Source organism: Pristis pectinata, chromosome 6 (genome assembly GCF_009764475.1).
Source record: "Pristis pectinata isolate sPriPec2 chromosome 6, sPriPec2.1.pri, whole genome shotgun sequence".
NCBI lineage: Eukaryota > Metazoa > Chordata > Chondrichthyes > Rhinopristiformes > Pristidae > Pristis > Pristis pectinata.
This window is the reverse complement of record NC_067410.1, coordinates 48,685,628-48,699,868: the sequence shown is the minus strand read 5'-3', so window position 1 is coordinate 48,699,868 and position 14,241 is coordinate 48,685,628. Positions and strand designations below refer to the sequence as shown.

Below are 14,241 nucleotides of genomic sequence, written 5' to 3'. Positions count from 1 at the left end.
AATGGTAAAGAAAGCGAATGCTATGTTGGCATTCATTTCAAGAGGTATAATGTATAAAAGTAAGGAAGTGCTGGTGAGGCTCTACGGGGCACTAGTGAGGCCTCATTTGGAATACTGTGCACAGTTTTGGGCCCTATATCTTAGGAAGGATGTGCTGATGTTGGAGAGGGTTCAGAGGAGATTTACGAGGATGATTCCCGGAATGAAAGGGCTTGCGTATGATGAGCGTTTGTCGGCTCTTGGACTGTACTCACTGGAGTACAGAAGAATGAGAGGGGACCTCATAGAGACATTTAAAACGTTGGAAGGACTGGACAGAGTAGATGTGGCTAGGCTGTTTCCCTTGGTGGGTGAGTCCAGGACCAGAGGGCACAATCTTAGAATTAGAGGGTACAGGTTTAAAACAGAGATGAGGAGAAATTTCTTTAGCCAGAGGGTGGTGAATTTGTGGAATTCCTTGCCAGGTACAGCAGTGGAGGCCAGATCATTGGAGGTGTTTAAGGAAGAGATAGATAGATATTTAAATAGTCGGGGTATCAAGGGATATGGGGATAAGGCCAGAAATTGGGGTTAGAATAGTGTTTTTTTTTGGGCCCCCCCCTTTCTCATTTCTTTTTCTTTTTTCCCTTTTCCTTGGAGCAGACTCGATGGGCCGAATGGCCTACTTCTGCTCCCTTGTCTTGTGATCTTGTGAGGTAAGGGAATCTGGAGATAATGGGCAGAAGGCAGGAGAATAGGGTTGAGAGGGAATATTAAATCTGCCATGATCGAGTGGCGGAGTAGACTCAAGGGGCCAAACGGCCTAATTCTGCTCCTATAACCAGAGATAAGTGGGGAGGGGTCCATGCTGCCCAGATAGCCACAAGAATGATGCTTTCATGATACACAATAAGAAACTGAATGTGCTGTCAGGCCTGCTTCACTGAATACAGGAGATGGCATGAATTTCAGAGACCATAAGCCCATAAGACATAGGAGCAGAATTAGGCCATTTGGCCCTTCGAGTCTACTCCGCCATTCGATCATGGCGGATTTAATTTTCCCTCTCAACCCTATTCTCCTGCCTTCTCCCCGTGACCTTTGATGCTCTTACAAATCAAGAACCTATCAACCTCCACTTTAACTATACCCAATTACTTAGTCAACACAGCTATCTGTGGCAATGAATTCCACAGATTCACCAGTCTCTGGTGAAAGAAATTCTTCCTCATCTCTGTTCTCAGGGATGTCCTTCTATTCCGAGGCTGTGCCCTCTGGTCCTAGACTCTCCCACTACTGGAAACATCCTCTCCTCGTCCACTCTATCCGGGCCTTTCAATATTCAGTAGGTTTCAATCAGATCCCCCTCATCCTTCTAAACTCTAGCATGTACAGGCCCAGAACCATCAAGTGCTCCTGAAACATTAACCCTTTCATTCCTGGGATAATTCTTGTAAACCTCCTCTGGACCCTCTCCAATGCCAGCACATCCTTCCTTAGATATGGGGCCCAAAACTACTCACAATACTCCAAATGTGGTCTGATAAATGCCTTACAAAGCCTCAGCATTACATCCTTGCTTTTATGTTCTAGTCCTCTTTAAATGAATGCTAACATTGCATTTGCCTTTCTTACTACTGATTCAACCTGCAAGTTAACCTTTAGGGAATCCTGCACTAGGACTCCCAAGTCCCTTTGCAACTCCAATTTCTGAATTTGCTCCTTGTTTAGAAAATAGTCTATGCCTTGATTCCTTCTACCAAAGTGCATGACCGTACACTTCCCTCCACTGTACTCCATCTGCCCCTTCTTTGCTCATTCTCCCAACCTGTCCAAGTCCTTCTGCAGACTCCCTACTTCCTCAACACTACCTGCCCCTCCACCTATCTTTGTATCATCCGCAAACTTGGCCACAAAGCCCTCAATTCTATCATCCAGATCATTAACACATAACGTGATAAGTAGCGGACCCAACAATGACCCCTGCGGAACACCACTAGCCACCGGCAGCCAACCAGAAAAGGCCTCTTTATTCCCACTCTTTGCCTTCTGCCAGTCAGCCAAGTTTCTATCCATGCTAGTACCTTTCCTGTAATACCATGGGCTCCTATCTTGTTTAGCAGCATCATGTGTGGCACCTTGTCAAAGGTCTTCTGAAAATCCAAGTAAACAACATCCACTGACTCTCCTTTGTCTATCCTGCCTGTTACTTCCTCAAAGAATTCCAACAGATTTGTCAGGCAAGATCTCCCCTTAAGGAAACCATGCTGACTTCGGCCTATTTTATCATGAGGTTCCAAGTACCCTGAAACCTCATCCTTACTAATGGACTCTAACATCTTATCAACCACTGAAGTCAGGCTAACTGGCCTATAATTTCCTGTCTTTTGCCTCCCTCCCTTCTTAAAGAGTGGAGTGACATTTGCGATTTTCCAGTCCACTGGAACCATTCCTGACTCAATGATTCTTGAAGGATTACTACTAATGCTTTCACAATCTCTTTAGTTACATCTTTCAAAACCCTGGGGCATAGTCCACCTGGTCTTCAGACCTTTCAGTTTCCCAAGCACCTTCTCCTTAGTAATAGCGACTACACTCACTTTTGCCCCCTTGGTTCTCTCAGATTTCTGGCATGATGCTGGTGTCTTCCACAGTGAAGACTGATGCACAATACTTATTCAGTTCATCTGCCATTTCTTTGTTCCCCATTACTACCTCTCCAGTGTCATTTTCCAGTGGTCCGATGTCCACTCTTGTCTCTCTTTTACTCTTTTATATATCTGAAAAAACACATATTATTAGCTAGCTTACCTTCATATTTCATCTTTTCTCCCCTTATTGCTTTTTTAGTTGCCTTCTGTTGGTTTTTAAAAGCTTCCCATTCCTCTAGCTTCCCACTAATTTTTGCAGTACTATATGCCCTCTCTGCTTTTATACCGTCGTTGACTTCCCTTGTCAGCCACGGTTGCCTCATCCTCCCTTTAGAATGCTTCTTCTTCTTTGGGATGAACTGATCCTGCTTCTTCTGAATTACTCCTAGAAACTCCTGCCATTGCTGCTCTACCATCATCCCTGCTAGGGTCCCCTTCCAATCAACTTTGGCCAGCTCCTCCGTAGTTACCTTTACTCAACTGTAATACTGGTACATCCGATTTCAGTTTCTCCCACTCAAACTGCAGGGAGAATTCTATCATATTATGATCACTGCCTCCTAAAGGTTCCTTTACCTTAAGCTCCCTAATCAAGTCTGGTTCATTGCACAACACCAAATCCAGAATTGCCTTTCCCTAGTGGGCTTGACCACAAGCTGCTCTAAAAAGCCATCTCGTAGGCATTCTACAAATTCCTTCTCTTGGGATCCAGTACCAACCTGATTTTCCCAATCTACCTGCATATTGAAATCCCCCATGACCACCATAACATTGCCCTTTTTACATGCCTTTTCTATCTTCTGTTGTAATTTGTCCCCCACATCCTGGCTCTAATTTGGATGACTGTATATAATTTCCATCAGGGTCCTTTTTAACCTTTGCAGTTTCTTAACTCTACCCACAAGGACTCTACATGTTCTGATCCTACATCACTTCTTTCTAAGCATTTGATTTCAATTTTTACCAGCAGAGCCATCCCATCCCCTCTGCCCACCTACCTGTCATTTCAATAGGATGTGTATCCTTGGATGTTTAGCTCCCAGCTGTGATCTTTCAACCATGACTCTGTGATGCCCACAACATCATATCTGCCAACTTCTAACTGCGCTATGAGCTCACCTAGCTTATTTTGTATACTGCGTGCATTCAAACCTACAGTCCTGTATTCACCACCCTTCTTCTCAAATTTGTCTCCATGTTGCCTGAAGTTAAAATTCTCATCCCTTTCTAAAATTTTTATCTTATTCTTTATTCTGGAGACTTCAGTAACCTCTCCTGCACTCTCCTTCCCTTTTACTTTATCCACACTCTTCCATTCTGTTGAGCCCATCTCCCTACGATTTAGTTTAAAGCCATATCTACAGCCCATTTTATGCGATTCGCCAAGATCCTGGTTCCAGCACGGTTCAGGTGGAGCCTGTCCCATCCAAACAGCTCCCTCCTTCCCCAGTACTGGTGCCAATGTTCCACAAATTCAAACCCACTTCTCCCACACCAATCTTTGAGCCAGGCATTTCATTCTCTGATCTTATTGACCCTGTGCCAATTTGTACATGGCTCAGGTAGCAATCCAGAGATTATTAGCTTCTTGATTCTGCTTTTTAATTTAGTCCCTAGCTGCTCAAATTCCCTCAGCAGAACCTCTTTCCTTGTTTTACCCATGTCATTGGTACCCACGTGGACTATGACAACTGGATCTTTTTCCTCCCACTCCAAATTCCTCTGCAGGCCAGATGAGATGTCCCGAACCCGGGCACCAGGCAGGCAACACAACCTTTGGGTTTCTCAATCCTTGCGATAGAGAATTGTGTCTATTCCCTGACTATACTATTCCCAATCGCAACTACATTTCTTTTCTCTGCACCCTCTTGAATGGCTCCCTGAACCATAATGCCATAGTTAGGTTGTTCATCCTTCCTACAGCCCTTACTCTCATCCGCACAGGGAGCAAGAATCTCAGACCTGCTGGTCAAGCTCAAGGGCTGAGGCTCCTCCAGCACTACCTCTTGGATCCCCCTACCTGCCTCACTCACAGTCACATCCTCTTGTCCCTGACAACAGACCAAATTTGAAATAGTTAATCTAATGGGTGTGACTGCCTCCTGAAACACAGCATCCAGGTAATTTTCCCCCTCCCTGATGCGTCGCAGTGTTTGAAGCTCAGATTCCAGGTTATCAACTCTGAGCCTGAGTTCCTCGAGCAACTAACACTTGCTGCAGATGTGGTCACCAGGAACCACAAAGGGGCTAAAGAGTTCTATCCAATGCTCACCCAGGGACTGAGCAAAGCTAAAACGTCATGGCCTTCTCCCTGGAGCCTATTAGCATTTCCTTGGCAGGACTTGCTATCAATCCCCTCTGGAGAAAGTTATGCAGTTGTTATAGAGGCACAGAATGAAGCATTGCAATTTTACCCCCTCTCCATAGTCTCACTCTGATTCTGATTGATGCCTGGATTCTGCCTCACAGGTGCAACTTCAAGCTCCAAGGGAACAAAGATGTGCCACCAGGATGTAGGTGGATATCCTTGTAGAGCAAAGAGGCGCTACTTCAGAGCGATTTGCTGCCCTTTACTGAGCAGTGGGGTGTCATTTGTGAGCAGATTCCTGCTTTCACTAGACAGTGGGATCCATCTAAATGTATGCACTTTTCCAGGAGCTATGGTATACTGTGCCTCTCCATGAACAGAAAGATGCTCCACATTAGTAGATTGCTCTCTGAATGAGCTGAAAGATGCCATGAGTAAGCAGATAGTTCACCTACAGGAAAACAGGTATGGCATTCATTTCTCATTTGCAGAAACCCCCGAACCCAACTCGTACAACCTCTTCACTGGGAGCAGAACGAAGACAGCAAGGAAAGGACGTGTGTCTTGGAGACCGTCAGCTGGATCAGCTCAGGTTCTGGAGGTTCAAAGAATGGTGTAACACTCTGGGTGACATCTGACTACTTTGGCACACTGATGCTCCCCTTATGAGGCCAGACTGTCTCTCAGGCAGTTGGCTCATCCATGTCCCACAGCCCAGAATTCCAGACTACTCCTTCACTTAGGGCTAAAGCTTCTTCTGAGTTAAAACATCCACGTGGACTTTAAGTGAAAGTGAGCCATCTTTCAACAACCAGACAGTAGCCACACTGGGACATTGCAACACTGTGCTAAACTTCTAAACCCAATTATAAGCTTGAAAATGTTGGAGGCTCTAAGGGTAAGTTGAAGAAAATATTTCCTTTCTATTTATATGTAATGTCATTTTCCACTAGTGCAAACTTCTGTGAACACAACTGCATTGTTGAAATGCTTTCTCATTTCATGCAAATAAAATATTTAATTGCAGAGGGATAAGTCACACTGGTGTGGCATATGCTGGCGTCATTGTACATCTTGCAACATTTCACCTTGGAAAGTTGCCAGTGTATGTGTATCATATGAACATGCTTGAGGCTAATCTTGATTGGGGTGATGGCTGTAGCTTCATTGCTGTGAACGCAATGGTTGTGAGATATATCATTGCTACCATATTGTTCCAGCAGTCATTGAATATAATCCTCAAAACTAAGTTGATTCCTATCTTACAGTTTTTTTCCCTGCTTGTGTTAGCTTCATACTTGTGGTCATGAGCACCTCTGAGGGAGAGGAATATGGAAGTGTTACTACTAAACACATGGAATGAGTTCCTCAGAAGCAAACTAGCTGCAAAACCAGTCACTGTCAGTGTGGCACACTCCGAACACTTTAGAAGGTGTTTGATCAGCCTGCAGTGAGTGCTGAAGTTGCCCTTTCAGATATCTCAATATCAGGGTATCCTTTTAAGTCACAAACAAAGCAACAAAGTAGTCTGATGTATTCCTGGCTGAACTGTGAGTTCACCAAAGACAGACATTTTACCCTCCTTCTCCAATATGAAGTGACTAAAGACAAAAATACAGTGAAACCTATAACTTAAAACATCTAATTTCCTCTAATTGTCTTTGTAAGATGAATAGATAGAAGAAAAAATGTACAGCTATTTAATAACATTATTGTTAAATCCGGTGCATATATGAAGCCAGGAAAAATGTGCTGGGGTGAATAGCACTTGGAAGTGCCCTGTCCTGGTTTGTGGTGGGCAGGAATTTAACAGGAAATTGCCGGTGTGTTACGATGTGTAAAGCGGATTTTATGCATGACTTACCCAGAAAAAATGGGGGCCGCCTGCTCCAATTTCTAGGCCATAGAAGTTACAGTGTTGAAAGGAAGTGCCTGATGCAATATGCTGGGTTGAAATAACTCAAGGGGATCTTTGCCACACACTGGAGTGAAAGGCATGTTCAGCCTGAAGTGAACTGAAGTGGTTTATACTCACCGTGAAAGGTCCCAGATAAGCCACGTACCCTCCTGCTAGTAGCACATCCCCTGCTATGTTATTGATCATTTGGTCCAGATTCTGGACAGTCTCTTGCCACCGAATTTTCTCATCTGACAGTCCATTTAATAGCTATGAGTAAACAAAAGGTACACAATTTCCCCTAGTTGTCTTTGTAAATCGAGTAGATATTAGAAAAAAAAGTACTGAGTTATTTAAAGTTATTTTTCATTATTGCCAAGAAGGTCATAAAAATAATGACCGACAGCAGATCTGCAGATAGCTATTTGAAGTCTTGTATGTCTGTTTAGATGACATTCTTAATTGTCACTCTCTACATTACCAAATTTGTCCTCTGCTCTGCTCTAAGGAGGGTATGATAGAGACCAGCTGCACACCTTGTGCCTTTCCACTCTGGCGTCTTGACACACTAGATGTATTGCATTGCCAGCCAGTCTGGGTGTTTGATTGTAATACTCTTACGAGCAAGTTAATGTTTATGACAAGATCTAACAAAATCTCACATCTTTATCAAAATAATCTCACGTCTTTGACATAGTAAAGTATCCAAATGTGCTACAGAGGGCTATCATCAAACAAAATTTGATACCAAATTATATTATAGGTAACCATAAGCTACATCAGATCAGTTTTAAGGATCATCTCAGAGAAGAGAGAATCAGAGAGGTGGAGCATTTTAGGAAAGAAATTCCCAAGCTAAGTGTCTAGGCAGCTCAAAGCAGAGCTGCCAATCCTGGGACAATGAAAATCTGGGATGCACAAGACATCAAAATGGGAGAAGTGCACAGTTTGGGGGTTGCAGAGCTGCTCAAAGTTGCGGACATTTGGGTCTGACAGTATAGAAGGATTTGAAAACAAGAATAATCTTTTTGGAGTGAGTTGACATGACAGACCTAACATAGGTCAGCAAGGGTGGTGGGGAAATGGAACTTTGTGAGAGTTAGAACATGGGCAAGAGAGCTTTGGACAGATCCCCAAGGGTATTGGTGCAATATATCCATCTTTTCTTCAATCTACAAACGTGCCTATGTTTGACAGTGGACATAATTAGGTAAAGCATACCCATGGCAATCATATTCCCATGCATTTTAATCCCCTATTAATTTCAGGTACACATTCATGAACCCTGTTACAACTGCAAATACGTCAGGGTTTATACTTGTTGTTCAATGTCAAGTGAAATATATTAACACCATAACATTTTTTAAAATCAATTTTTCAATAACTTCTCTGGCAAAAACGTTAGGATTTCCTCATATTGTCATTGAAAGGATACTTCCTATCACTTAATGGAAGCATCTGCTCTGCAATATATATCCATTGGTACAGAAAACTGAAATTAAAATAATTATGGGAAAACAGAAACTTCATATTCATTCTTAAGAATTCTGCAGAAATGATTCAATAAATATACAACATGAATTTCTGCATTTAGAGACAAGTGTTGATATTTTGCTTGATAAGTCTATAATATTAAACTTAAAGCAAGCAAAAGAGGACTGGAATTCCTTTGATGCTTTTGATGGATGGAAGTTTCACTGGTGAAGTAGGGCTGAGACTGAAGCAGAGGAGGTTAGTTATGGAGAAGGGGATGGGTGTGATGAAGAGGATATAATGTAGGAAACTCAACTCGGGATATAAGATTCTGAGTAGATTGGTTCAACTGACCTGCAAGAGGAATTGAATCAGAGCAAGCAGAGGATTTGACGGTCATTTTGGGAATCATATTATCCAAAATTCAATGTTGGACAAGCAATTGAGCATAAAACAGTAGTGTATGTGAGAGAAAATGAGAGAGAGAGAGAGAGTGAGAGAGAGGAGAGAGAGAAGGAGAGAAAGGAGAGAGAGAGGGAAGGAGAGAGAGAGGGAAGGAGAGAGAGAGAGAGAGGGGAGAGAGAGAGTTTGATCTTATACAAGGAAGCTTTGCTATATCTTTAGACAAACTGTCATCAAGGAAAAACATGCTGATGAGGGGACCAAAGAAAGATCGTTGGGATTATTGAGGTAATGGCATGGAGTGGGAATCAGAGTTTGATAGATTGCATACAACTGAATTGCTCAGCACTACAATATATTGCAACACTTACATGATACACAGATGATTATTTTACATTTCAAACAGTTGAAAACTGGTTTAGGGTAGACTGCCTCACACAAATGTAGAACATTGTGATTTTACCTTGTCAGCTCTGATTAGCCTCTGCTCACACTGCTCACATTTATTTTCCAGCTCATCCTTCTTTGCTACACAGTCCTTGTACTTAGATTCAAGAGCAGCTATCCCAAGTTCCACTTCTTCCAGACGGCTCTTTGCTTCTTCTAGGATCTTTTGAGTCACAGCCAGATCTTCCTGAGCTTCATGGAGGGCTTGCTGTATTAATAAAAGGTAAATCAATTGATTCTAAAACTGTTACTGGCAAAACATGCTTTAGAATTCCATATTTAGTAAAAGGTACAATGTGTATAATCTCATATTATATAGAAAATGATTTTTAAAAAATCATCATTATTCCTACAAAAAATGACTTTCCCTTAGCTTTTTGGTGCAAAAATTGTTTAAAACAGAAATCTCTGCCTTTATTGTAAAGGTTCTTCATAGAATCATAGAAAAACACAGCAGAGAAAAAGACCCTTTTGGCCCACCTCATCCATGCCAACTGTGATGTCTATCTATGCTAATCCCATTTGCCGACATAAGGTCTGTATCCCTTTATGCCTTTCCTATCCATGTACCTGTCCAAATATCTTTTAAACATTAAAATTGTATCTGCCTCTTCCACTTCCTCTGGCAGCTTGTTCCAAATAACCACTACACTCTGTGTGAAAAACACCCCTCAGATCTCCTTTAAATTTATTTACTCTCACCTTAAACCTATACCCTCTAGTTCTTATTTCTACTGCCCTGGGAAAAAAACTCAATCTATCCTATTGATGCCCTTCATAATTTTATAAATCTTCATCAGGTCACCCTTCAGTCTCCTATATTCCAGTGAGAATAAACTCAGCCTACCCAGTCTCTCCTTACAACTGCTACCTTCCATTCCAGGCAATAGCCTGGTGAATCTATTCTGCACTTCATTGCTATCATATGCCCTGTAGTGTGGCAACCAGAACTGTACCCAATACTCCAAGTGCAGTCTAACCAATGTTTTGTAGAACTGCAACATGATGTCCCAACTCTTAAGCATACCAAATGCCTTCTTCACTCTCCTATCTACCTGCGTTTCCACTTTCAGCAAGCTATGGACTTGCATCCAAAGGTCTCTCTGTACATCAGTGCTCCTGAGATCCCTGCAGTTTACTCTATATGTCCTACCAGAATTTGACTTCCCAAAGTGCATTGGTCACACTCATCTGGATTAAATTCCATCTTGCCATGACTCCGTCCAACTCGCCAGCTGATCTATGTCATGCTGCCTACTCCACTATCTACAACTCCACAAACTTTCATTTCCTCTGCAAGCTTACTAATCAGACCACCTACATTCTCATTTATTTATATATATTACAAATAACACAGGTCTCAGCACTGATCCTTGTGGTACACCACTTGTTACAGACTTCCAGTCAGACAAAACACCCATCCACCACTACGCTTAGCCTACTATCACAAAGCCAGTTTTGGATCCAGTTTGCCAACACACCTCAGATCCCTTCTGGACAGCCTATCACGCAGGACGTTGTCAAAAGCCTTACTGAAGTCCATGTAAATAATGTCTATCATCCTGTTTTCATCAATTTTCTTAGTTACCTCCTCAAAAAACTCAGTCAGATTTGTAAGACATGATCTCCCCAGCACAAAACCATGCTGATTCTTCCTAATCAGTCCCTGTCTTTCCAAGTGAACTTAAATCCTGTTCCCCAGAATCTTCTCCCACATCTTCCCCACCACTGATGTAAGGCTTACCAGCCTATAGTTTCCAGGCTTATCCCTACTTCCCTCTTTGAACAAAGGGACAAAAATTCACCCTCCAGTCTTCTGGTACCATTAGATCCCCACCCCAGCAATCTCCTCCTAGGCTTCTTTTAGCATCCTGGAATAGATCCCATCAGGCCCCGTAGATTTATCTACCCTTTTGTGCTCCAATATTTCAAAAACGTGCTCCTTCCTGATATAAACATGATCCAGCATTGCCCTCCCTTAACTTTCCAGCTTTCACGTCCTTCTCCCTGGTGACTACTGATGAGAAGTATCCATTTTGGACCTTGCTCATGTCTCCTGGCTCTACACATTGTTTTGGTCCCTAAGGGAACCTATTCTTTCCTTAGTTACCCCCTTGCTTTTAATATACTTATAAAAGGTCATTTCATGACCCCTTTTTGCCCTCCTAATTTCCTTCTTCTCTCCCACATCTCCTATAAACCTCAAAGGAATCATTTATACCAATTTCTCATACCTGACATACATTTCCTTCTTTCCCTGATCAAACCTTCAATTATCTTTGTTAATCAAGTTTCTGTAATCTTACTATCTTTGCTTCCTACCCTTATGAGGACATACTGACTCTAAGCTCTTACTATTTTGCTTTAATTGCCTTCTACTTATTGGATGTTCGTCTCTCCTCTAGCAGCTGCTCCCAATCTACTTCTGCCAGGTCCCATATTACACTATTGAAATCCACCTTCCTTGGTTTATGACCCTAACTTTAGAATCAACTTTATCTTTTTCCATGACTACGTTGAAGATTAACACAGCCTTGGCAATGAATTGGTCACTTTCCCCAAAGGGTTCCTGCACAGTCACTCCTATTACATCCTCATTCCCTAAGGTCTAGTACAGTCCTCTCCCCAACAGGACTCTCTATATACTGCTTGGATGCTTTTTACGAATTCCACTCCATCTAAGCCCTTTACAATCGCGGTCAACATTTGGAAAGTTAAAATCTCCCACCACCTCAACCCTATTGCTCTTACACCCTTTTGTGATCTGCCTACATATCTGTTCTAATTCTTGCTGACTATTGGGTGGTCATTCTTATAAACCCATCAAAGTGATTGTCTCTTTCTTATTCCTTATATATACTGTAAACTCATTATCCGAACCCTGCAGGATATCCGCCCTGAGTACTGCTGTAATGGTCTCCATGATCGGCAGTGCACTGAGGAAAAAAATGTGAACATGATGTTATTCGTAGTTATATATTAGCTCAGTTAGCGAATGCACTGCTCACTGTGTTACTGCACCGTATAGATCACTGAAGTACAGGATTCAGTACATTTCCTGTTACCTGGTTTCATCTGGAGCAGAACTTGGAGTGCTGCAACCATACTTAGTCACTCTAGATTAGGCTAGATTTTCCCTGTTGATTACTATTTAGAAGCAATGAATGTGAAAGAACTGGACAACACAAGAAAACTATCAAATAAACTAAAATCTTACTATCTACTTGTATACTTTTGGATAAAGTGCAATTAAGCAACAAATCCTTACGAAACTTCCACCTCATTAAGTGAATACTGCCTTCAAGTGAAGAGGAAAGTAGAGGGAGAAAAGGAGAAGAAAAAAGAAAGAAACAATAATCTTCTATTACTTTCTAATCAAGCTTGTCTGAAATATCTTTGAAAGAAAGTTGAATGGTAACAAGAGATGGTACATACCCTTTTAGGCTCCACAGCTTTGGCGATGAAATGATATTTGTACATGGCTCGAACCCACTGGCAAATTGAAGTACATGCTTTTGAAATCTTAGCAATAGAAGCAGGCATGAAGTCCTCACTGTCAATGTATGGTTGGATTGCTTTGATTATAGAATCGGGAATATTGTCCTGGAAAAGTGGGAAGAAGTGTAAGAGGTTAGTGGGATGGAAGTTGCTGCGGTCTTGCATTTTTTAATGGCAGAACTTCATGAAAATGTTGCAGAAACTGATGGGATTATACTACAGACCCCCCCAGTAGCCACCAGGACATTGAGGAACAGATTATACAGGCATATTAGGGAAAGGTGTCAAACCAACAGGGTTGTTGTCATGGGTGACTTCAACTTCCCCAATATAGACTGGGACCTCCTTAGTGCAAGAGGTTCAGATGGGGCAGAATTTGTTAGGTATATCCAGGAGGGTTTCTTAAATCAGTATGTAGATAGTCCAATGAGAGGAGCGGCCATACTGGACTTGGTGTTGGGAAATGAGCCTGGCCAGGTGACTAAGCTTTCAGTGGGAGAACATTTAGGGAATAGTGACCATAACTCCTTAAGTTTTAAGAGAGCTATAGATAAGGATAAGGATGGACCTTGTGGGAGAGTATCAAGTTAGAGCATGGAAAATTATGAGAGTATTAGGCAGGAACTAGGGAGAGTTAATTGGGAATAGCTATTTTTAGGCAAGTCCACATCTGACATGTGGAGGGTGTTTAAAGACTAACTGCACAGAGTAGAGGACAGGAATGTTCCAGTAAGAAGGAAGGTCAAGGATGACAAGAGAGGTGGTGAACTTAGTCAACAAAAAAAAGGAAGCGTAGGTAAGTTTTAGGAAGCTAAAATAAAATGGAACCCTTGAGGATTATAAAGAAGCTAGAAAAGAACTCAAGAGGGGAATTAGGAGAGCCAGGAGGGGCCATGAAAAGACCTTGGCAAGTGGGATTAAAGAGAATCCTAAGGCATTCTATACATACACTAAGAGCAAGAAGATAACTAGGGAAGAGGTAGGACCACTCAAAGATAAAGGAGGGAACATGTGCTTGGAGGGGGAGGATGTTGGCAAAGTCCTAAATGAGTACTTTGCGTTGGTATTTACCAAGGAGAGGACATGAGAATAATGAGATCAGTGTAGAGCATGCTAATATGCCAAGGCATTTTGAGATAAAGAAAGAGGTTGTGTTGGGTTTCTTAAAGAACATTAACATGGATATCCCCAGGGCCTGATGGGATATACCCCAGGTTATTGAGAGAGGCAAGAGATGAGATTGCTGGGGCCTCAACCAAGATCTTAGCGTCCTCTCTAGCCACAGGCGAGGTCCCAGGGGACTGGTGAGTAGCTAATGTTGTTCTGTTATTCAAGAAAGGAATAGGGATAATCCTGGAAACTATAGACCAGTGAGTCTTACATCAGCAGTAGGGAAGCTATTGGATAGGATTCTTAGGGATAGGATTTATGAGCATTTAGAAAACCATGGCCTAATTAGGGACATGGCTTTGTGCAGGGCAAGTCCTGTCTTACTAACTTGATTGAGTTTTTGAAGGAGATGACGAAGGTGATTGATGAAGGTAGAGCTGTGGATTTATCTACATGGATTTTAGTAAGGCTTTTGA

General features: G+C 42.2%; 1 protein-coding gene across 1 annotated transcript in view; it reads right to left on the bottom strand.

Annotated features, from left to right (window-relative positions):
• dnah1 (dynein, axonemal, heavy chain 1) overlaps positions 1 to 14,241 on the bottom strand; it is a gene marked incomplete at its 5' end in the record, with an annotated part of 293,077 nt that overhangs the window by 69,589 nt on the left and 209,247 nt on the right. The window contains 3 exon segments of the mRNA XM_052017691.1: positions 6,974 to 7,105; positions 9,174 to 9,365; positions 12,593 to 12,760. Coding sequence (XP_051873651.1) covers positions 6,974 to 7,105; positions 9,174 to 9,365; positions 12,593 to 12,760 — 492 coding nt within the window.